At 48.8% G+C, this 25564-nt stretch overlaps 1 protein-coding gene across 2 annotated transcripts in view; it reads right to left on the bottom strand.

Annotated features, from left to right (window-relative positions):
- The window catches only part of LOC126505926 (protein FAM169B-like), an 81620-nt gene that overhangs the window by 42435 nt on the left and 13621 nt on the right, over window positions 1-25564 (bottom strand). For both annotated transcript variants that reach the window (XM_050149171.1, XM_050149172.1), the window contains exons 2-3: window positions 15241-15371; window positions 11917-12016 (exon numbers count right to left, since the gene is read on the bottom strand). In XM_050149171.1, coding sequence (XP_050005128.1) covers window positions 11917-12016; window positions 15241-15371 — 231 coding nt within the window. The remainder of the gene's footprint in view (window positions 1-11916; window positions 12017-15240; window positions 15372-25564) is intronic.

The raw sequence follows: 25564 nt of genomic DNA, 5'->3' as shown, positions 1-25564 counted from the left end.
CACCTCTCCCAACTTGCTCCAGCAGGGGGTGCCAAAGTGACCCAGTCCTACCACAGTGGCAATTAAAGAAGGTCAATTTCCCATGAAGCACACACGCCCTGAGGAGCCACTGAGGGTAAAGCACTACCTAATCCACTTCGGGGATTAAATCTAAGCTCTGTCCTAGGAAAAGTCCATCTTAGAGAAAAAGAGAGGACTGGGTCTGCACAGAATAAAATCCGAGCACACTCAAGCTATATATGCTGCTGGAGGGGAGGGAGGAGAGGTGGTCACTCAAAACAAGAATCCTGAAGAATGGCAAGGACCAGAAGAGTGAGTGGGGCAGTAGTGAGCAGGAGGACACTCCAGACGTGAGAAAATAGAGAACACAGGAGGGCAAAGACAGAACGCCACACCAACACCAAAGGCAAGCCAGGCATGGTGGTGCACGTCTTCAATCCCAGCATTTGGGAGGCAGAGGCAGGCCAATCTCTGTGGGTTCAAGGCCAGCCTGGTCTACAAAAGTCTGGGGTGTGGCTATTCTGGGGTGTGCTCTGGAGATGACTGACAGCCATTCGACTCCAAGGAAGGAAGGGAAAGAGACAATTCAATTACTATGGTAAAACAGTAACCGCAACACAATAGCATGTCCAAGTGCTCGGCAAGCACTCGGTGCCATGGCAGGTGTGGCACCTCACACAGTGGCCATCAAGTTCATCCCATTTCGCAGGTGAAGCTCAGGAGTTGAGACACGTGCTCAAAGTTGTATTGTGTAAATGGTACCACTGAGAAAAGATGGGAACCTGGTCAGTCTCACTGGATCCAAAGGTTCGTTTTCTTTTGGTTTGGTTTTCAAGACAGGGTTACCCTGTGTAGCTTTGGAGCCTGAACTGGAACTCACTCTGTAGACCAGGCTGGCCTTGAACTCACAGAGATCCACCTGCCTCTACCTCCGGAGTGCTGGGATTAAAGGTGTGTACCACCACTGCCCGGCTCCAAAGGCCCCCTTCTAAGCCTTGTGACCACAGGTTAAACCAGACAGAAAACCAGTGGTGTAGAGCTAGGGCCAGCAGAAGGAGATCAATGAAAGAATGGGCCCAGGCACTATGTGGCAGAGGCTGGGAAGAAAAGGATTCGGCAGAGCCAATATCGTCAAGCTGTTGCCACACTGAGGGAAGCGAGGGGCACGGTACTTATTCAGCAAATCTAACAAGTGCCAGATACTGTGTTCAGCATTAGGGAGCCAGAAGGGCAGCCTGGCCATGACTCGCACCGTGACAAGCACTTTGCAAGACTGTCTGTGAAGGATGGAGACCGTGTTCCAAGACCAAGCCTGAGGCAACAGACGGTGGCCAGCTATGGGACAGGGTCCAGTCTTGGAGACCATAGATGTTGGATCACGGTATCGGGCTTGGTAACAATAAGTCCCAGAAGAGACCAAGCAAAAGAGGCGAGTGTCCAACCTCACAGGATAGCCACCGCCAAGAGTGAGGCTAATGTAAATGAGGATGCTGGACCATTGAGACACATTCATTTAGGCAGTAGTTGCGATGCATGTCCCGGTGGAGCATGCATACTGACCACAGGCGGCTGTACATGAATGCAAGCAAGGGGACTCTGCTAAATCTCTGCCTTCTTAAGTATAAACTATGGCACCCAAAACTGTGTGTACTTGAAAGTGCTATTTTTAGAAATTAAGTCCTTTTTTTTTTTAAGACTTAAAGTATAAAGAATGAATTAGGAAGGGGTGAGTCAGAGGCCGGGAGGAGAAGTGGAGGCTAAAGGTGATATAGCCCAAGGATTAAGGGGCTGACCTATAGCAATCCTGCTGACAAAATACTAGGGTGTCAGGGGAGGCAGAAAGGACCCATTTGGGGGGGGGGGTGATCCCAGACAGCAAAGTGGGCAGCCAGCTTGAACCAAAGGAAATATATGCCTTAGCCAGGAAGATTCGGGGACTGTGGGGAGACATGGAGTGGCAATTACAGACAGCAAAGAAAGCCAGGAATGGCGGCACATGTCTATAATCCCAGTATTCGGTTGAGGAAGAAGGATGCTGGGAATCTGAGGTCAACCTGAGCTACACGGACTGCAGGGAATAGGTAGCCAGCAGGCAGCTGAATACATCGCCCGGACTAAGAAACACAGAGCTCATGACCCCTGCCATGTCACAAGAGCTTTAAGAAGAGCCAGTGTCCTTCTTCTGCCCACCAAGACACATCTTACCTCCCCAAGTCATCTGCGAGGGACTCCCATACTTCCCCAAGTCTGATCTTCTTCATCACAACTAAAAGGGCTTCCAGTCCCTCAAGCCCTTCTTACTTCCCTCTATGGCTCCCCCGCAGTTTTAAGTCACCACTGGCCTGTGACAAATCTTAGAAATATGTGTGCTGGGGCTGAGGGGTGGGGGCACAGTTAAACCAAAGTGGCAGGCCATCGTTCCCCAAAGCAAATACACGTAGGGGGGAAAGCGATGAAAAGTTCTGGCAGAGGCCGGCACATAAACACATTCCACTGAGTTGCAAGACTTTTCATGCAACATTGACTGCGCTGGTCAATAATTTAAGGGGAGGGGAAAATACACCAGTTGGCATAGCAACCGTCACATTGCATTACTCGGGGCTACCATTTCCATACAGATGTTGCCCTTAAAGGACAAATGCTTCCCCAGATGCTCGTGAACTTGGGTGCCTTTCGTCACAGGGAAAGAAACATCTGGCTCACAGTACATTCACAGCAGGCCCCCTGTGTTCCTCAGGCTTTTCCTGCCTCCAGCTGTTTTGTCTTCATGGGTCTAAAACTGAACTCAAGGAAGATGAGGAGGAGGGAGGGAGGGAGGTCATGCCTGGATCCCGAAGTACAGTTGAAGTAAGAGATACCAGGGCAAGAAAAAAAAAAAAGTCCAGTCTATCAAAGAAAGGAACCTTAAAATTGCCTAGGTGCACCAAACAAGGCAAATGCACTGAATTTCCCAGAGTGGCAGGAAGAACAGAGATGCAGACAGACCCTGCAGCGGCATGGACAGAAACCTTCCATATGCCGTCCCTGCCCTTCAGGACAAAGACCCCTGTTCTGGCCACTATACTTTCCTTGGCCTCCATGGTTCCCAGACACCATGATGTCTTGGTATGAAGGACACGCCCTCCTAGGATGTCCTTTCTCTTTGTGCAAATCCATCACACAGTCAGTGCTATAAATTAACAGGGGACAGACAGATGCCCGAACCATGGCCAACAGGTGCTCCCAAAGCACACTGCTGTCACTGGGAGCGATCCCCAATCTACTTCCTTCACACGCCAATGAAAACAGGGCTCTGGAGTTTGTATGAGTCTGCGGCCATAGGACATCTTAGCTGCCCAAAGAAGGGGGTACCTAAGAGAAAGCTGAGTTTCCAGCCATAGCCCACCTTTTTCTACCCCCTTCAGTGATCTGAACTATCTAAGTGGGGCTCCCCCGTTGCTCAAGGTGAGACAATCTGGAGTACCTCAGGATGGTGTCTGTCTTTGTATGATACAAAATTCGTGCACCAGCTTAAACAGACAACTGCTAGGTCTCCTGGGTCCCAGATGCCAACAGGGTGTCAGCTGACCCAGGGGACCCTGAGGGAGCTAGCCCACTCTGCATGTCGGCTTTGGAGTTTGGAGAGGAGGCAGAGTTAATGCCAGAAAAATTGTACATTTTTCCCTCCACTGACTCTGCTGTGAGGGAGACGTCTCCTGGAGGTGCCACCCATGCGTTTCCTGGAGGCATAGAAACCATCTCTCTGGAGAACTGTTTGGACCGGTTCATTTCATCTCTCCTACCTCTGTTCAAGAAATCCACAGCGCTACCCACCCCGTGCCCAGACTCCCTCCCTAAGCCATCCTCAAAGTCTAGAGAGCCTGCTTGGGGGTTAAGGGGTTCCGCAGGAGGGCATTCTGTTGCTCAGGGTTAAGGGGTACCTCGGGAAGGGCATTCTGTTCTGAGAAATGCCTCCAGTTCCCATCTGATCCTTCACTTCTGCAAGCTAAGCACCTGCCCCAAAGGCAACGCAGAGGTCTGCTCCGAGTGTCGCAATATTCCTTGGACAAGACAGCCCCTCGGAGGGCTGACTACACAGAGGTTCTGTTTTCGTCTGAATGTTTGCCTTGGCACCCGCTGTCACTGCAGGCTATAATGGACATGTTTTTCCGGGGAAAAAAAATCATCATTTTTCAATCCCCTGCTTGTTTTTCTCGGGGTGCACGTGACACGCAATCACCCAACTCTGTAAATAAATTAGCAGAAGAGTGAACGTTACGCTTGGTCACAAAATGTCCTGGGAGCCAAGGGGAAAGGCAGACGTTCTCATGAGGGAAGTCAATGTGTGGCCACAGCTGTTTACACTACCACCTCCGTCTCCCGTCTCCGGAAGTGTCTAGCTTGGCTTTTCCTGAGCCTGGGCCACCACTGTGTGTCACAGCTCCCTGGGCAGAAGGCTCAGGAACACGTGTCAGGCACCCTCTTGGGATGACACACACCCTTCCAAGCCAGATCTGAGGGGCCCTTCCTGCCTTCACGGTGCTTATGATCTATCCAAAAAAAAAAAAAAAAAAAAAAAAAATCAGCCGCAAGGAATGACCAGGGCGGTGACACACACATATACATTTCAAACTGGTGTGCTCACTCCTGAAGTGGGACACCTACAGCGGAAGTACCACTCAGAGTGTCCAGATCTAGCATCCCCTGCCCACGGTATACCTAACTCTTCACTACCATCTCTGTCCCCCAGACCATGCAGGAAAAGACTCCAGCTGGTCCCACTGGGCACCGTTTCTCCTAAATAACAAAACTTCGTTAGCATCAGCACCTGACCAGGCCCAAGCTTCCTTCATCCTCGTCTTCCATCCGCCCCTTAATGCTCCCTTTCCCACTGCCTCCGCTAAAGGTGCCAGGCGGGTCCACTGCACTCCCGACGTGGCTACTGGCAGCCTCCGGGGATGAACATTCTGGTCCCTAATCGAAGCCAGCTTTCCTTCCAACCACTCAAAGGCAGTCTGCCGGCCACTGTAGCAGAGCCTGGACCTCTGCCTCCAGCCCTAGTCTGGAGCCCAGGCACCTTTTGAACTCTGTGGTCCCCTCCCCCTCCCACCCATCATGGCCTCCAGGAAAAGCAATAGCCAATAACATAACAGGATAGCTACAAAAAGAAACCTGGACTTCTGGTGAGATTACAGTTAGATTTCCAGGCAGAGGGCTGCTTTGGAGCAAGCCCAGGAGTGCCAGGGGCCAAAAGCCCAAGTCCCAGAGCCCTGTAGGTCACAGAGTGACCTGGGTGGGCATGAGGAGGAGGAGTCGATGCCACCATTGAGCCTGGCACCAGGAGACAGAGACAGAAGGCCAAGGAAGTGGCCGTGGCCATCTTCTCAGGGTTCATACTCCTCATCTTGGCCCAGCTTCCACTTTCCTGCCAAGAACCACTCGTGGCTCTCCCTTTACCGGAGCAGTGCCATCCCATTCCAGAAACTTCTGCAGCACTCTGGTAGTGTGCCTCTGTCACATGACTCACTTACAGAGTGTCGTCCTTTACCAGCCGCTGGCTGACTTCTCACCACTTGCTTTTATTGAATGAATGAATGAGTGAATGAATGAATGAGTGAATAAATAAATAGTATCACAAACATTGTCAGAAGCGAGCTAAAAAAGAAAAAAACGTAATGAGGTCAGCAGCAAATGTCTTGAAGAGGGCAGCTGTAACGTGGCCTAGCAGTTCCTAGAGAAGTCTGTCGTCTGAAAGTGTCCTCTGTCACAAAGATATGACTGTGTAAAGCAGGGAAGGTGTGTCCCACAAGGCAGGACCAATCGCCAGGCCCCCAAAGGCCCTGTATGACCCTGGTAGGAAGGGACAGAACACTCCGTAAGCTGGGTAAGTGCTCAAGTGCCCCTAAGGGGAAAGGGGACAGAAACAAGACAATCCCCGGAAGCTCGCAGGCCAGCTAGCCGGGCAGACACAGCGGCAAACAACAGAGACCCTGTCTCAGATAAGGTGAAAAATAAAGGCCCACACCCAAGGCTGTCCTCTGAACTCCACAAATGTGTTGTCTCTGTCTGTCTGTATGTGATAGAGAGATAGAGACAGAGAGACACAGAGAGAGAGTGACAGAGACAGAAATAGAGAGAAGAGAGGGACAGAGGGAGAACTGGAAGGAAGAAAGGAAGGAATTGAGGGAGGGAAGGAGGGAGGGAGGGAGGGAGGGAGGGAGGGAGGGAGGAAGGAAGGAAGGAAGGAAGGAAGGAAGGAAGGAAGGAAGGAAGGAAGGAAGGGAAGGAAGGAAGGAAGGAAGGAAGGAGTTGAGGGAGGGAAGGAGGGAGGAAGGAAGGAATACTGACAGGCTGCAGCTGTGGAGAACAGAATCCAAAAAACAAACGCCAAGCACTTGATGGTCACAGAGGGCCATCCTCACTGCAAGGGCAAATAGCTCTAGACTCACAGCTGCCAGAACCTATGACTGTTATCCTGGGATTGAAACACGCAAAAAGTCGGGCAAGGACTAGAAAGAGCCGATGATGGGGGGGCCCTGAGAAGCCACGAGGCATGTCTTTAGCAGATCACACGCAGTTCCTGCATGATCCACTTCACAGAAGAAACATCAGAGAAGCAACAGCCAGAGTGAGGAGCAAGAAAAAGGCAACTCCAGACTTGAGAAGAACTGTCCCTGAAGAGGCCACACCCACTAGCCTGGATGGCCCAGGTATGGAAAGCACCTGGTCAGAAAGGAGACACATGGGTACATCCGCATGCCATATCCTAGTGGCCTGAACCACCCCAGGGAGCAGGGACCAGAGTTTTCCAGAAGCACTGATTGACTTGTCTGTATACGCCTATCCTCTTAGCACCTTGGGTACCAACACAGCATCACTGCCGTACAGATCAAAGTCTTACAAAGAGCATCTCACCCTAACTCAGTGCATCTCTGGCTAGAAGCCTGCTCCTTCTTGTTTTAAAGTGGGATTAATAGTTAGTCAAGCAAGAAAGGCACGTTCTCAGGAAGTAGAAATGAAATATTTATAATTGAATGTTGATCTATTTGAAATAGAGAACAATTGATAAGTTCAGAACTGAAATAGAATTATTTCATTTTCTCCTTCTGAAAGGCAGCCAGGGTGCCTAAAACCACCTTGCAGAGCCCTGCGGATCTGAGCAAACCTTCAAAGGCTATCTTCTGGTTGTTTACTCATGTGTGTATGTGTGCACACACAAAAGAGAGTTTGAGTATATATGTGAGTCTGTGTGAATGTGTGTGGGATATAAATGAATGAGTATGTGTGTGGCGTGAGTGTATGAGTATGTGGTGTGTGTGTGTGTGTGTGTGTGTGTGTGTGTACATACAGACGTCAGAAACGAACACAAGCTCCCTTGGAACTGGAGTTAAAAGAGTGTATGGGGCACCTGGCTTGTTCTATGCTAGATTTCAGACTCTGGGAAACACTCTTAAGCACTCAGCCATCCCTCCAGGAGTCCTGGATCCCCACAGCCCTTATCTGCAGCCTGGTCTTCTCAATCATTGCTCCACCCTTCCCTTTGTTCCCTAAACTCTTCATGGACAAACACCATTTACTTCAGACGTGGCCTGACTGACAAAGGAGGCCATTAGAAACACCATCTTCTCCCTTCTGGCGGCACCAGATCACAGCTGGCATCTCCCCTCTCTGGAATACCTCCCTCTTTCACCCAGGATGGCCATGTGCCCCACCCCCCAGCCTACCCCTGACCAACTGATGTTTTCAGATCAAGTATATGACATTTCTCCACTAGGAACTTTGGGGTTTGAAGAACAACTTTACTCTTAGTGTAGTTCAGAGTCAAATTAGGCTGACAGTGGTGTGGCAGGCAGAATCTGCTGGGGACATAACTCCCACTCGTAGAGTTTGGCCAGAAATGAAACACAGGAGCCTAGCCCTCTGAAGTCATGCGTTCCTCTCGCACAATGAAAATGCGAAGCTGAAGAGCAAACCGAGGCTTGCCGCGGTGGACGACGGGCCTCCTGCTCTCTGCTGGAATGGTCCCAAAGCATGCATCCTATCTGCTGCCACAAGTCAATCAGCTTCCACAAACACCCCGGGAAGTATAAGATCTTCTCCGTTTTGTAAATGCTGAACCTGATGCTTGGAGAAGCCAAACAGCCCAGCTGACACAGGCAGGCAGTTGACGGAACCAAGACTTCACAGCGCTTCACTAGACACCCAAGTCCATATTCATCCTACTGCTTATGCAGAACAAAGGAAGAACTAAGAAAAGCCAAGGTCACCGGTAGTGAACACTAGGGCGAGTGCTTTGGATTGAATAAAGAGATGGGGGGGGGGGGGAGTCACTTTGCATTTGGCATAAGGACTCACTTTCTAATATTCGTAAACACCTGAGTTAGTAATTTAAAAATGAGGGAAATAAAATATGAAAAAGTAGATGAAGGCCCTTGGGAAGCTGAGGCCACATAGAAAGCAGGGCTGCTGAGTTCATCTGTCCAGTTCCCCTTAGGAAAACCAGCCACTGTGTAGAAAATCCGAATAAATATGAGCCGCAGAGCCAAGAGCGCCTGCTTCTGAAGCCACCTCTATGCGGAAGGCATTTGCAATTTCCTACAGGGCTAGTGGTGGAAGGCTCTGTCCCTCATGTTGGAGCAGGAAGCCATAAGCATCAACTGCTGGCCACTGGGGAACTTACCCTTCCTGGATGTTTTTTATTTGCTTACAGACTTATCGGAAGTCACTTTAATGGAGCGAACCAGCTTATCAATAATTAACTCACACACAGTTATCAATAATTAACTCATACACGGGGCCGATCAAACAGCTTCTGGTCCCTTTAGCTTCCATTTAAACACGCATCTGCCTTCATCAGAATAAAGATAACGGCACTGTTGATATACAGGTCCAGAGTTGTCAATTAATGGATTTATTAATTTAAGTAGTTCCAGACCTCCTTAAAAACCAGGGGCAAGCAGGACCCAAGACTGGGTCCTGCCATCGGTGCCTGTGAAGCGGGAAATGTGGGAACCAGCCATGATAAGCTAAATATGAACAGATCACCCAAAGGAAGTTCTTTACTTCCAACCATTATCACCTGCCAGAGTAGGACTCAGCCACCAGAGTCTCAGTAGTTTACCCTGAAGCAATACCTGGTTGCAGGAAGGACCATAAACTAAGATTACCTGAGCACCACCCAAGAACAGACCATCCAAACATTTCAACCGCTGTAGATAGGATCACCTGCCAGTACCCACTCACCAAGACACCCCTAGACAAATGTCAGCCAATCAGGGGTCCTGAACCTCAGAAACCCCTCACCCCCACTTTTACTACTATAAAAATCCAACTCTAACTGAGCTCAGGGCTCTCCGTTTATTCCAGTACGATGGACATGCGGAGAGACCGAGTTTGCAAACTTGCATAAAACAAAGGCTCTTTGCTTTTGCCTACGGGGGTGGGGGGGGTGGGGAGATAACAGCACAAGAGTCAGCAATGCCCTTCTCCGTAGACACAGCTTAGCAGACACACTGGGCATAGCTGTAAAGAATCCTTGTACTACAGGGTCTGCAAGTCCCAAGTTTCCAAGATGCACAGTCTGGGAAGAACTCAAGACACCGTCTAAAGACTGGACGGGGCATCAAGGGCGCGAGTGTTTCTCTGAAATCGTAAACAATCGTAGCTAGCAACGATGGAGCCCACAGCAGCAGGAAGTCACTCGGAAACTTTATTAAAAGCACTCTCGCATCCGAGCTGGAGCCACAGTGAGATTTCTTAGCACTCATGAATATGTATTAGGGTGTACGCTTCACAACAGAAATTAAGTACCGTGCAAATGGAAAACAGATTTCTAAGAATCCGTCATGTGTTTATATCCTGCAGACTGTCTTTTAAAGCCTGTAACCAGATTCTTGTTCGGCGTCTCAATGGGATGGAGGAGCTGCTGATATCTGGACATTTTCCTAAAATGAGTCTTTTAAGAGATTTTCATAATCTGTGCATCGAAGGACTCCTCTTCGCCCCCTGGTGGCAGGGTTGCAAACTCAAAGTAGTGTCAAATACCTGAGGTTCTCACGGACCCTCTCTTCAGGGCAGTCCAGGCTCAGCTGGATGGAGAGGGAGAGAGGAGGCACCCTCACTGCCACCAGAGGGCTCTCATACAGCTTCTGCTGGCCGTGGGGCACTAAGAAAGCCCTGGCATCATACCCCCAATGCCCAGAGAGTGAGCTGAGCACACTGATGTTTCATATTTAGCAAGAAGAGTCTTACATATGGGCTGGAGAGATGGCTCAGAGGTTAAGAGCACGGGCTGTTCTTCCAGAGGTCCTGAGTTCAATTCCCAGCAACCACATGGTGGCCCACAGCCATCTATAATGAGATCTGGTGCCCTCTTCTGGCAGAATGATGTATACATAATAAATAAAGAAGAAGAAAAAAAAAAGAGCTGCTAAAAATACCTAATACTTCAAAAGACAAAAAAAGAGTCTTACATACTTTTAAACAGCTTGCCTCCAAAGATGTCACCTTGGACTTGGTGACAGCAGTTGAAGGGATCCTCTGAGCACACACTCCAGACAGACAGTCAGGTGATAAGCAAAGCTATTTATCCATAGGAGGTGGAGAGCTGGGGCGGACCTCCTTTGCAAAGAGTAGTTAAAAGACTTAGAGTCCGAGAATGGCAACCTTTAGAAGGGCTAACCAATTTAAAAGTGTACTACCAGTGTGCTAGCGTTGCTACTTCCTACTGGAAAGCAATACTTGGCACTGTAAGAAGGGCAAAACAAATGAGAAAAAAAATGTCATGTAGGATTGTTTACTGTGACGTCAGAAGTAAGGGGCCACCTACCAGCTTGTTGGCGCTCTGGTTCAGGAAGACCAACCAGTTAGTCCTCCACACGGCAGGCTGCTCACTGCCGACACCCCCCAGCCTCTGCGTAAGATGCAACCACTTGGGAGGCAGAGGCAAGCAGATCTCTGTGAGTTTGAGGCCAGCCTGGTCTACAGAGTGAGTTCCAGGACAGGTAGGACTGTTTCACAGAGAGACCCTGTCTCAAAGAACAACAGCAACAAAAAAAAGATGCAACTGACCATTCCTTTGCCTCTCTCCAGAGGACTCGCTCCATGGAGCTACCACAAAAGCCTGGCCCAGAGAGTTTCTCTGTAGTTACAGGAAAAGATAAATGAACCACAGACCCTATAACCATCAGCACCAGAACCAGAACCCCCATCCAGTTTTCACTTTGTAGAAATCGATCCCTCCCATACCCTAGCTGGAGGCCTTTGGCGAGTCACTTGACCACTCTGAGACCCTCATTCACTGCATTTGGTAATGAGAATGACCCCTTCATTCCACAAGGTCATGGTAGCACCCCAATAGTGTCCTACCTGGTGTCCACAGCTCTGTAGACTGCTGTTAATGGGATAGCAAGAGTGAGCCACAAAAGCAGCTCTGAGTAGGGACTGTGATGGGAGACGTGCAGAATGACCCATGTCTCAAGAAAGACAAGAAGGTACCACTGGGTCCCTAAAAGTTGAAAACAAACCAGTCTACCTTAATATTCTTCCAAATTCAACAAAGGACATTGACACCATTCCCTGGGTATGTGACCTCCATACATTGTATACCATGAAAATCAAGGTACCTGGTTTTTAAAACTCAGGGCTGTACATGTGCCTTGGTCGTGGTGCTTGCCTAGCATGTGTGAGGCCCTCAGCACATCATGCACACACACCAACACGTCCACTAATTACTACCAACCACAGGGCTAGAGAGATAGCTCAGCGGTTAAGAACACTGGCTGCTCTTCCAGAGGACCCAGGTTCAATTCCCATTACACACATGGTGGGTCACAACTGTAACTCCAGTTCCAGGAGATCCAACACCTCACACAGACAGACATGCAGACAAAACACCAATGCACATGAAATAAACAAACAAACAGAATAACTACCAACCTGTCTTTGTGTCCTGGGGACTAACCAAAGTCAGTAATTTATGTTGAGGTTCGTCACGGTACATGGCGCAAAATCGAAGAGATGAAGTTCCAAGTTTGACCTAAAGAAAAGAACAACTGAATGACTATTCTGCTCTCTCACTGGACTAAAGCATGGGAAACAACTGGGCAATTGCTTGGCACGGTGCTCACTGAAAGAACACGGTTCGCAGAGGCAAACTCAGGATGCAAGAAATCCAACAAGGGAAGCCTTAGTCGACCTAGGTGTAGCAACGGTCTTGCTTCTGTCTGCCACCAGCAAGCCCTCCCATCCCAAAACCCATGGGTTAGACAACTGTTCTTCGTGCACTCTCCCTTCCCTGTGAGTAGTGCTCCTGAAGCCTTCTGCATCCTGGGCCTCCCTGCACCCCAACCTGCAAGGCTGACGGCCTCACCCCACCTCACACAAGAAACTCTGCCACCATCTTCTTCTGTTCTAGAGCCCTGGTAGCCGTTCAGTAGCATGTGCCCAGGCTCTGCCTGCCTCCACAGCAGTTCCTGCTGTCTGCAACCCTGGCTCCAGCTCTGAAGGCAGCCATTAAAATGGGTAGTGTGTCTGAGCCCTCCAGGCTCAACCCTGTCCTTTCGACCCCACGGTGGAGAAACTCAGATCAAGTCTGCCGCTTTTGCTAGTGAGTGAGAGGAACCAGACGGTCTCTGTCGGCCACATCTGAAGCCCTCGTTGCAATCATCCAACGCTCTGCTCCCAGCTTCTAACGCAGAAAGGCCAATACATTCCATTACCGGCACTGTTTTGAAAACTGAGACTATAGGAAAACGAGAAAAGAATATGCGGCTGAGCTAGGCAGGCAGGTTCTTGTAAAAAGTTTACAGCAGGCCACCATCATTACAGAGAACTGTTTCCTGGCAAGTCCTGGAGCTGGCAAACGCTTTGGTAGCTCCCTGTTTGGGAGTGACTTTAATGAAGGGTCCTCAAGGGGCTCGTCCACAGGGGTGGCTGTCATAAGGCCACTGAACACCAAGTTTGCCAAACGTCACAGCCACCTGGAAAGATGCTTTACTGTAGACGCAGTGTCTTCAAGGAGGACTCTCACCCAGGTTTTTTAAGAACAGGCCAAAATCGCAGCATTTGGAAAGATGAAGCAGGAAGATTGCCTGTGTGGGGTACACAGCAAGACCCTAAGACCCTGGCTCAAAAAGAAAAAAAAAAAATGGAAGAAAATAAAAACCAAAAAGAAATACAGAAACACATCAACTTGTTTACAGCAGCTAACCACACACGGCTGTGCTTCCTCTGCCCTTTGCTGTGCCCCTTAAATATCACTTAATGGACGTCCACTGCTTTGCTCCAGAGAAATCAGTAAGCATTGTGTTTTAAATGTGACAGGGTAATGTCAAGACTAGAAAAAAAAAAAAAAAAAAAACAGCTAATTATGCAAAGATGAAAGTCAAGACATGATACCTCCCCAAACCACCTCCTCCTCTTTCCTTCTGGTCTAGAATCTTTGAATACACAAAGGCCTGATTAGTCCTGTGGGGAGGTCCAGGCCCCTGCTGGGGAGCTCAGTTCAGCGTGCCAAGTGGCAAGGCCCTGCCCCTGCTTCCTTACTCACTGATAAAGTACGACGGTTTTTGCCTTCCTTCCGTCTAGAAAGCAAGAAGTCTTCAGTCATGTTGACATGTCATATTAGAACAACTTCATGTCAGCAACTGTTTTGCTTTCTGTTTGATAAGAACCTCAGCTTTCTCCCTCCACAGAACATACTCTATGTTGGGGTGCTTATTTAAGTTATTCAAAAATATGTGTGTGATAATAGCAGACTGTGGAAGCTGTGTCCTAAAGAACCTGGGGGCAGCACCCCCCAGGGGGCGGGGAGGGACAGGCAGGTCTCCTCAATCTCTCAAGCTCCAGCTTGGCTCCAACACCCATCAGATCAGGCAGTGTCTGACGGGGCCACATGTCGTTCTGCTATAACGCCACTAGGAGGCACTAAAAGCACGTGAAGACAGCAAGCTTCTACTGAGGCCAGCACGCTCCCGCTGAAGCCCAACAACTTAAGGACACCAAGGGGAGGGGGTTCTTCCTTACCTGTAAGTTTCCACCTCCAAAATCTCAGGGAAGCCACAGTTTACAACTGCATAAGCCACTCAGTTTATTAACTCTGGGACAAGACCGCCTCCCCTACCATCGCTGCCTGTGAGATCGCAACCATTTCTAGCAAGAGTGAACTCATTCACAGGTAAAGCAAACACTATAGGTACTGCCCGTGATAGCACGGGGAGGGATAGGAGTCTTAAACAGTGCTGGGGGGCAGAGGAGTATGGCCGCTAAAGTGCTCCCCTTGTAAGCAGGAGGGCCTGAGTTTGCTTCCCCCATAACACACATAAAAAGACAGGTGCAAGACAACACTGTGTCCTCATAATCCCAAGCACTGGGGGAGGCAGGGACAGGCGGATCCCCAGTCTTGCTGGCCTGGCTTCCAGTCAATGAGAGACCTTGTCTCAAAATACACGGCGGACTGTATTTCATATGCAATTGTACCCTGAGGTTGGACCTTGACATCTACACATACACACAACACCCTTCTTATTTTTCTCAAGACAGGATTTCTCTGTAGCTTTAGAGCCTGTCCTGGAACTAGCTCCTGTAGACCAGGCTGGTCTTGCACTCACAGAGAATTGTTTGCCTGGGATTAAAAGCGTATGCCACCCCCACCGGGCCACAACACATTATTTTTACATTTTGCCACAATAAATAAAGTTTCTGGTTCCCTGTGTCCCCTTGTGTATATATTCACAAGGCACAGAATCTCATCAACGCCAAATCTGAAGGGACACAGCTTCATTCCAAATCACGTACCAGCACTGAACCAAACCTTGGAGAGGAAAGATGAGTCTCACCTTCACTTTAAAACAAAGAAAGTGAGGTTCAGCCGGGCATTCATACAGTATCTCATTTCACCCCCATGCTAGCCCAAGGAGGAAAATGATGCTAATGCTCTCTCTGCATTTGGTATGAGAGTACCAGGACCGGAGAGGAGAAAGCTCTTGCTTGAGTCCACAGAACTCCTAAGTGGGAGGCATGGGATTCCCGCAGCTTAGCCAGCCCACGATCTACAATTTCCAGCCTCCTGCTTGGGGCTCTGGGATTCCAGCGAAGGGTTTCTTCTACATCAAACTGGAATTGCTTTAGCATTCCCTTCAGAAGTTTCTTTGTTAGTTGGTTAGTCTTTGTCCTTCTAAACCTGAGAGCTTCTTTCTATATAGCACCCCACTTTCTAAGTTACACTGGGCAGCGCGCTCCTCCAAGGAAGGTCAAGCATACCTGCTCCCCAGTGCGAAGGGAGAAAACTTCGGCTGAGGCCTGGGCTCCTTCCCTGAGCAAGTCATAGTAAACCTGAGCAGCTGCCTGCTGGCCCTCCGAGTCGTCCTGCAGGATATCCACAGGGTAGGCCTCTGTAGGAGAAAAGGGCGCAAACAGTTAGTGGCACTCTGCAGCTAAAAGAAGAGTTCGTTATTTCAGGCTTTTTAAGGAATAGTTTATTTTAACCATAACAGTCTGGCTGGGGGATGGTTCAGTGAGCGGCTTCCCATGCTCACATAAGGGCCTGAGATCTAGCCTCAGACCCCACAGATCTGGGCAGTGGTGGCCTATGCTTTTAATCCCAGTGCTCAGGAGGCAGAGAGGCAAGCAGATCTCTGAGTCTGAGGTCAGCCTGGTTTATAGACCAAGTTCCAGGACAGCCAGAGCTACACAGAGAAACCCTCAAACAAACACAAACAAACAAACAAACAAACAAATGCAAAAAAAAAAAAAAAACAAGCTTGCAATCCCAGCCCTGGAGAAGCAAAGACAGGCCTCTCGGGTTTTCCGGTCAGGCAATCTTTCCCTAATCAATAGTTCCAGGCCCACGAGAGTCCAGGTCTTCAAAAAGCGAGGTAGACGGTGAATGGCCCCTGAAGGATGGCACCTGAGATTGATGTCTGGCCTCCACAAGCACGTGCACACATCAGCACGTACACACACCAACACATACCCACACACACAAATACACCAACACATACCATGCACACTACACACACACATACCCGCACACACACACACACACACTTACACATAAAGGCAAAAAAGAAAATAAATCACAATCATGCTCACCAATTTTCCTATCAGACTTTCTTTTTTTTTTTTTTTTCAAGACAGGGTTTCTCTGTAGCTTTAGAGCCTGTCCTGGAACTAGCTCTTGTAGACCAGGCTGGCAGAGATCCACCTGCCTCTGCCTTCCGAATGCTGGGATTAAAGGTATGCACCACCACCGCACACTATTTTTAAAACTCCAGTCACACACCCATCAACGGAATGCTTTTTTCCCCCTTTCACTGTGGTCCACTTAGAGACCGTGAACACAGTCTCCCTTGAAAGTAGAGAAGGGCAGGCTGGAACTTTGACATCAGCCTTTGTCACAGGCAACTTAAATTACTCTTTTTCTAGATTACCGTCACGGTACAAGTCCCTAGGATTCACCCCTTTCTTGTCCCTCGGCACTGGGAGCGCAGTGGCTTGTGGGAATGAAAGCGCGCATCCCTGCAATCACTTGCCCAGAAACTAATCTAAGGTATTCTGCAGCCATCCTCAGCATCTCTTTCCTCTCACACCTCTGACAGAAACAGATCCCCTGGAATCATCCTACAAATGAACAGCACCCAGTTCTTGGAAGTAGCAATCGGTTGCCCCTTCAGCCGTGGACAAAGACGCCTCCTGCCTCTGGCTGACGTGTTCCGAAGTGCGTAGGGACTTGGAGCACATTCTGTGGACCCCACCACATCTCTACCTTTGATTTGCCGCCTCCTATGAGGGAAGTAGGCTACCCTAGCAGCAGCTGCCGGCCCCTTTCTTCCCCTTCTCTGTCTTCCCCTTCCCCTGCTCCTCTTTCTCCACGTATCTCCTCACATGGATTCATCTGGACATGCAGTCCAGCTCCAAGCTCCTTCAGCATCTTGACTCCTGTTATCTCCAGAGAACCATTGTTTCTGGGAGCCGCTCTTGGGATCCAAAAGGCTGCCGATAGCAAAAAAAAGTTTAAGCCTTCGGTTCACTCAGCTCACCCAGGCGGAATTTTGACCTCTGCCGATGAACTCCCGGTGGGAGACCTCGGGGGTGAGCAAGCTGCCAATATTAGAGGACTAGGACCAGGTTGCATGCACCGCAACCCTCGGGCTCACTTTCCGGGGTGCAAATGCCATGAATACACAGGCCCCCCATGGCTGAGTGGAAACAGACAGTCTTCCTTCGGGAGGTTCTACATCACGGATCCAATCAACCACAGACAAAGATACCAGGGAGAAGGACAGCACAGAACAGGTAGAGATAGCCTTACCACGATTCCCTCTATGGCATTCACCTGTATTAGCAATTATAAGCCACCTGGAAACTAGGGTATCCAGGAAAACATGCACAGGCTGCACATAAACATGCCATTTTGCAAGGGACTTGAGTGCAGGTAATTTGCATGTCTAAAGGTGGTCTCTCGACCATTTACCAGTAGACACTGAAGGAAAACTGGACATTCTGTCACTATTCAATCTTTTATAAAACATTTGAGTGTAAAACACACACACACACATACACATACACATGATGTATAGAGTACTGAGAATACTGTATACATAATAAATAAAAGTGCGCTGTCAGAAATCTTTAAAATAAAGACATCAAGGGTTGATGGCTTACTGGTGGCAATGACTAAGGGAATACAAAAGAGATGAGTTTCCATAAAGCCATGATCGTCTTTGGCAAAGAAGGCACACACCCATGTGCTCTCTACATGCAAAAACATGTGCTCAAGGAAGCTCAGGCTCCTCACCAACATGCTCAGCAATGCCGTTAGCGAGTACGCAGTGCAGTCCCTAAGCCCAGGCAGGCCTGCCCTGAGTCCTTACTGGGGTTGTCATGTACTAGGCACAAGAGCCAGAGGGACCTGAAGGATATCAAATTACCCAGCTGCCTGCTTCACATCTGTCACAGAGACCAACCCAGCCTGCAACCGCCCTCCTATCCCTCCCTCACTTAGATCAAGGCTGCAGCTTCTCCAGAGAGCCTCAGGCCTCACCCTCCCACCCATCTAAGCTCCATCCATAATTAACAGCGACAACCAACTCTCTCTGGCTTCCAGTGGCCAAGAGGCAGCTGAGTGTCCACAACCTTCTCGCACTGTATCCTGCCTGCCCCCAGTTTACAGGGAATGGAGCAAGGCTTCATAAAAGAAAATAACAAAGCACGAACCCAGGCCCGTCTGATTCCAAACTCTGGGTAAAGCACCAGATTATGTTGTTTAAACCAAAGCTCCCCATCAGTACAGCGGGGCACCCAATGGGCTCCTGTAGCCCCTACTCAGATTTCTGTCACTCCATCCTCAAGGCTCACAGCCAGCACTCCTCGGGGGGCCCTCCTCGAGCCCCAAAAACCAAGATCAAGGATTCCATGAGTTACTGAAGCCTGAGTTCAAACACCACTTCAACCTAGGATAGGAACTGACATGGCCTGGTCACCTTTCTGTCATAGAGTTGCAGTCCGCTCCAGCTTGCCCCTTAGTTTTGTCTTAGAGTAATGCTTTACCTCTTAACCCATAAACAAAGAAGCTGGGGCTTGGGAAGCACAACTCAGCTCCCTTCCCAGCCCCAGCACAAAGACCATTCCCTATAGAAAACCCTACACCCGTGCCTTCCCCACAGGAAGCCCCATACCCATGCCTTCCCCATAGGAAGCACTTAGGAAATGTGGGTGGTTAATCTTGGCATTTCAACAGCTGTCCATGGACTTGTCGTATGGCTTCCCACGGGTATAGGAGATCTAGTGAGCAAGCCAATAAATTAAGAGAAGCCAGCAGGTGGGCTGCATGGACCCTGGGTACCCATCATGCTACATTTGTACTGTGGGAGCCAGCTTTAGAATGGACCACCCCAGGACCACCAGCCTGAGGAGCACAAAGAGACCAGACCTGAATTTTTGTTGTCTCTAGGCCTATGTTTTAGGAGAATGCTCATCAGTTCGGGACCATCAACCCCCTGAGGTATGGGCTGAAGAACTCACAAGGACCATTATCAATCGGCCCCACGGAAAAGCTGACCTTAGGGTCATCAGGTTTGCTAATGGCAGCTATCCAAGGCCTAAGCCAGACACTTGCCAGGAGTTGTCTGATATCCTTTCTGGTTGGTGTGTGGTCAGGATAAATATCATGAAATTGTTGTGCCCTCTTCACATCATGAAATCATTCACCCTGAAAGTTAAAACCCGCTCAAAGAACTCATGTACAGGGCTCCCGAGACATTGCCTGTCCCCATAAGAGAAATGGGGCGCTTTGGCCTCTCCAAAAGGGCACAGGAGCAGAGGTGGGGAGACCTCTTCTCAAGAACAGAATGCTTGCTGGAATCTATTGTGGGAAGTCATTCTGCCAATAGCTTTGGAGTACCTGCCTTAGGGCATGGCTTCTTGTCGGCTAATGCGATCTCTTAAAAGGAGAGGCAAGGGTTGTGCGCTCTCTGGGTTGTGAAGACCAAGTGAGGTGACATGAAGCAGAGTGTGGCCGCTTCCCAGCTCCCTAAATCCTCAACTCCCTGAGTCTGTTCTCCCCCCCCCCCCCCCCCCCCCCCCCCCCCGCACTCCTTAACAAGCTGATATATATATTTGTGGTTCTCATTACAAGCAGAACCCAAGAGAGACAAAGGTAGCAAGCCAAGGCTGGTACCCCAAAGCTATTGGCGGAATGAATCCCACAACAGGAACCAGCAAGACATGGTCCCGCCTCATTATCTTGAGAGTGGGGTTTACTTTCTGTTGCCTGGGGGCAACAGGGAACTGAAATTAAGCACTGGGGATGTCAACACTCACCAGTTACTTGGCACCAACACTGGGTTTCATTGCTAAGACTTGAGACTGACTGTAGACCTGTATCCATGAGGAAGAAGAGTCAGCAAGAACGCCTGGGGCACCCTGCAACCAGGGCCCATGACACCCCATCCATACTAAATACCCTACCCCCGGGGAAACTCTACCACCCCAAAACTCAACAGTGTGTCTCCTAAACAGAAAATGTTCACATAAGCCTCATGGAAAACCAGGGGAACATGAAAATGAGAATTGCCCAAGTAGGAAAAGTGATAGACATTCAAACCCAGGCAGAAAAGGGGACTTCCCTCCTCCTTCCCGGGAGGAAGCCCCAGAACCCCCAACAGACCCCCTTTAGTAAGGTTCCCACTCCAAGTGGCCCTGGCAATGAAACAAGTCTGGGGTGGGTCAGGCCAAGCTCAATTCTGGTGGTGAAAGACAGGCCCCTTCCCCTCCCCTCAGCCCTCCAGATGTGAGCCCCTAGCAGGCCTTAATGGCTTGAACCGAACAGGAAATATTTTTCCAAAGCCAAAAGAATGTAATCCCCACAGCACAACACTAAATGCTTTTATTAAAAAAGCATACAGTCGAAATAACTCACTGCAGACGGCAAAGAAATGGAGATTCCTGGATAAAGCCTGATTTTATGAAGTCGCTTGGGTACACGCTGGTGGCCTCATCCTCAAAACGAAAATAATGGCGCACCTGAACGTGTTCTTCTAGGGAAAATATGTAAAAGGCTCGAGAGTTCCCAAGTGACGCTGGAGCTCCCAGGGCTCCTGGGGCTCGCCGACAGCCCAGCAAGCAGCCCAAAGAGTCAGCGACCAGCCAACCAATCCAGACAGGTAGAGAGTGTTCAGACAGATCCCCAGAAATGCTGGCTTCTTTGAGTGTAAACAGTAAAGCCCCCGCTAATGGAGACTTTGCTGGGCTCAAAGATCCGCCCTTAATCGTAGTCTGGGTACCACTCACACCAGACTCTCCCCACGAAGAGCAGGGAAAGGCTTTTGTTTTGGCGAAGCGCCGCTTTTTTTTTTTCTAAGATGGGACTATTATCCTGAGAAACACTAAGGGAGATATTTTAAATTTTACTAGTCCCAGTCTTACAAACTTGGCTTCATTAAACGCCACTACCTGGCAGTAATCACGGGGCGTTGTGTCATTGGAAAAGCTGGCGGTAGTCACACAGGATTTTTTTTAGTAATGTGGGTTGTCGTTCTTCAATCACAGTAAGAACAATCCTTGCTCCAGATAATGTGGGGAAAAAATGCAAGGACACAAAACCAAAGGAATCCTCCACTCTCGTGTTCTATGGACAAGAGTGGATAACACTGACTGAGAAATCTTTCTCGTATGTTCGTTTTCCGTGGTTTTGTTTACAGGAGAATTTTCTTCTAAAATGCAACTATTCGAGAAGGAATTCTTATTAGAAGAGAAATCTGCTACCCAGGAAGGTGAAAGATTAGTTCTGGGCTCAGTCAAGACATTCTCATCAGCTAAGGGAGGACAGCAGAAAACGCTAGAAGCATGCAGCAAGACAGCTATTGTGAAGTCTGTAAACACGCTGGAGGGTAATCCCCCAAACACCCAAATTGCTCAGATTTCAAAGGCCACCTCATGGAGGTCTCCAGTGTCACTGGAGGTACGTGTGATTCAACACAATCCAGTCCCTAGGGCCAGGTCTGTAAAACGGATGAGGTTTAAGAAAATGAAGTCACAAATGGAGATTGAGAGCCTCTACAGAATCCAGTAAAGGTCCTCTTACTGGAGCTGGAGAGATAGCTGAGCCATTAAGAGTTCTGACTGTTCTTCCAGAGGACCTGGATTTGATCCCCAGCACCTACTGAAGGCTAACAACCATCAGGAATCCCAATTCCAGGAGATCCAACACGCTCTTCTGCCCTCCCCTGAGACCAGACACAAACATGGTGCATAGACATACATGTAGGCAAAACATACTCATGCACTTAAAATAAAAATAAATAAATCCACCCAGGGAGAGGGGTGCTGGTGGTGCACGCCTTTAATTCTAGCACTCAGGAGGCAGAGGCAGGAGGATCCCTGTGAGTTTGAGGCCAGCCTGGTCTACAGAGCAAGTTCCAAGACAGCCAGGACTACACAGAGAAACCCTGTCTTGAAAAATAAAAAGCAAAAAAAAAAAAAAAAAAAAAAATTAAAAAGAAAGCAAGCTGGCAAGACGACTCAGTGTATAAAAAGCTCTTGCCATGAAGCCTCAAACCCAATCAATTCCAGGACCTACATGGTGGGAGGGGAATACCAAGACTTGCAAGTTGTCCTCTGACCTCCATGGGCGCACTGTGGATGTGCACGAATGTGTACACGTGTGCACGCACGTGCGTGAGCACACACACACATACACACACACACTCACTGAGGAATCAGGTGAGGCAGTTCCCTGCATTTCTCAGACAGCTGCAGATCTGAGGTCTGTGCCCACATCTCCACCTACTTCCTGGTGCATGACTCCTTTTTTCCTGATGCATGATGGGAAACAAGCTGGGCAGATATGCTTGGGACATGCTAGTATAGACAAGAGGGAGTTTCTGGTGCCAGCAAGTGTAGAAGGGTGATCCATGAGACATTCACCTCATGACTGAGACATCCATCAGCAACCAAGTCCTCTTCGAAATTTTTGCAGCAAGAAAGGCTACATCGCTCAGATTAATTTCCCAAACTTAGTTAACAAAGGACCCTGATCCCTGAGCACTAATTTTTAGGTGAGAAAACATAGCCTGGAGAACAACATTTGAAATGGTGTGAGATTAGAGGGACCCATTCCTATCAGAGAGACTACAAACAGGCAAGAGTCTGGAGCCTGAGGTCAGACGTGAAGAACTCGCCGCCAGGGAAGGCTGCAGAACATCTCTTTCCAATGAAGTACAGAACAGAAGGTGAGGCCAACAAACACTCGGATATTTTTGTTGTTTATGAAAAGCGTCTGATTGCCAAAATATTCTTAGCAAAGGATTTTTTTTTAAGTTGGAAGACAGAATGTGGAATATGTTAGAATTTTTTGAGCAGATGAGCAAAATTGTCAAGGAGTGAGGAGACGCTGTTGAAGGTCTGCAGGTGGCTGTGGTGGAGTTTTTATTCCCTGGTGATTGACAGGCTGCCTGTTGCTCTGTTATGGCGTGTTTAATATTGGCCAACTTGCAACTTGTCAATGCCTTGGCTGAGAATATATCACTTGCCCTGCCTCTAAGACGGTAGAATATGCAGATGACTTTATGTGACACCCACACGAATGTTTACTTAGTCCTGTTTTTGTTTTGTTTTGTTTTCATGAAATCAACAATATATAAATCATCTTGGTGATAGGAAATCATTACCTATAGTTAGCTATTAGTAATAGCTAATATAAATATGATGACACATGGGTTTCATAACTTCGTTATGAATATTGGGTATCTACAGACAGTGTTTCTAATTCTCTTGTAGACAGCTTTAGAAAGTTATCCAACTTCCGGCCAGGATCTGCTAATCTTGCTATGGTAGTTCTAATATACGAATATTTCAACTCCTAATTGCTGTGTGTGAGTGTAAGAGAGAGAGAGACAGAGAGAGGTCTCTGACCTCCATATTTGTACGTGGCATGCATGCTGGTTACAAACACACATAACACGGTGGGGTGTTATATGATGCGAGTAAACATTTGTGTAGGTGCATGCTTAGATGCCGGAGGAGGACATTAGAGTTCATTTGGGAGTTCTACCCAGGCCCCACTCCTCTACCTACCCCTCTCAGAAAGCCCACCAAGCAGCGACTCCTCCGCAGGAGCTGCTCATGACCACGCCTACAGGGTATTTCAGCTCTGGTCCCTAGACCTATACCATGTGATTTCTCCTCCTCCCTCCGCCACCTCACTTCTGGGGGGCTTGAGAGTCACCCGGGGGGTGCTTTGCTCATTAAACCTGGTCTTTCTGATTTGGCTTGATCTGACTTATTGCATTGGTGGAGAGACCAGGGATAAAAAGACTTATCAGTGAGGTGGCCTGTTCTAGCTATCATTCTTTGCCTTATCCCAGGCTCTCACGGAAGCCGGGCAGCTGGGCAGTAATCATTCAAAATGATCCTCCCGTGTGTGCCCCCTTCAGTGATGAGATTACAGGAGAGGGCGGGGGCGGAGCCACATTCGGCTTTTTACACGGGCGCTGAGATATGGCTTCAGCTCTTGGTTACAACTGTGCAATAAACTTACTCTTCCCTGTGAGCCATCGATCGCTCCAGCTTCTGATTGCTCTTAGTATGACTATCAGTGCCTCTTACGTTTGGGCAAATAAACACCGTAGAATTATTTTTCCCATGAATCATTCAAAACCTTATGAGGTGGCAGCAGGTGTAACTCACAGGCAAGAAAAAAAAAAAGTGCTCACTGAGAAAGCCTGTGACCTGAATTCGAGCCCTGGATCTAACTCCCAAAAGTCGTCCTCTGACCTTCATATATGTGCCGTAGTATGTACATGCTGGCATTCACAAACACACGTAATACACACACACACACACACACAAACTTTCTAAAAGATATGAGTTGAGACTATAGCGTTCTGTTCCTTTAGCCTTCGAGGAAGTATCATATACAGAGACATAGATGGAGTCCCAGGGAGGGGGACAGAGATCAGGAGACAACACCTCCGATATCTGCTTCCATATGCATGGCGACCAAAGAGGGCTTCACCTCAACAGAGCTGCTACAAGCTCAGGTTCCTCACCTTTGAGACCAGGAGCCACTCCATCCCAGCTGGTCAGCTGTGAGGTTGCTATCTGTCTGAACTTTGCTGAAAAGGAAGAGGGGTTTGTCGCACACACAGGACAAGGCAGAAAACCCAAGTCTTAACAGCCTGCATTCAATCGCCTGAGAACACATGAAAATACCCTCGTATCAGTAAGACTGCGTGTGGCAGTCCCGGAGCTGGTGGTAGGACACCCAGCAAGGAACGAGAGTCACATACCACACAGGACCCGAGGGACAAAGAAAAACAACCTCTCAGCAGTGTGATACATTTCAGATGCCACCAGATGACATTCCACAGGCCCAACCAAACAGCACAGCCGTTTATGAACTTGACAAATGTCTATACAAAAATCACACCCCTGTGTGTTCACCTGTTACATGTCAAACAATAAAACTTCTAACGAGGAAAAAGGAGGGGTCCCAGCCCATATGCCAGCTCTGTGAAGGGCGATGAGTTGAGAGAACCCAGGGCCTCCGCTAGGCAGCTGGGTTGTGGACTCTGTCATTGCCCACTGCTGAAGTCCCTGGGCTCATCCTTCAGATATGTAGCACCCAAGAATGCGTGGCATTCAACGGGCTCCTCTGACCTATGTGAGGATTTGCTAAGGGAAACAGATCTGCTTCTCAACAACTGGAGAAGCATCGTGATAACTGCCTTTTAAAGAGTGCCAGACTCGTGGGCCTAAAATAAGACTGAGAAGTACATGAGGCAGGGAAGGCAGATACTTGCCTTGAGCCTGGTACCGACTCGGCTTCAATGTGAAGAAATAGAAAAGAAACGTGATGATGTTTCGTGCTTTATGGATAAACAATATTTCTAAAGTAGGAGTAGAATTAGGGGGAAGGAGCAAAGTGTTTTTGTGTGACATTGCACCCTGAACCTCACGCTGGCAGAGATGTCCGGAGTCCAAAGGGCTTTTACATGCGCAGCTTGTGTGGAAAGGATGTCAACCCCACAGAGTCAACAGAGCTCGCTGCAGTGACCCTGCTTCTCAGACGAAGAAGCAGAGATTC

Source organism: Alexandromys fortis, unplaced genomic scaffold (genome assembly GCF_014885135.2).
Source record: "Alexandromys fortis isolate MF-2015 unplaced genomic scaffold, M_Fortis_MF-2015_v1.1 scaffold_67, whole genome shotgun sequence".
NCBI classification, from domain to species: domain Eukaryota; kingdom Metazoa; phylum Chordata; class Mammalia; order Rodentia; family Cricetidae; genus Alexandromys; species Alexandromys fortis.
The sequence above is the reverse complement of the archived record's forward strand: the minus strand, read 5'-3'. Positions and strand labels throughout refer to the sequence as shown.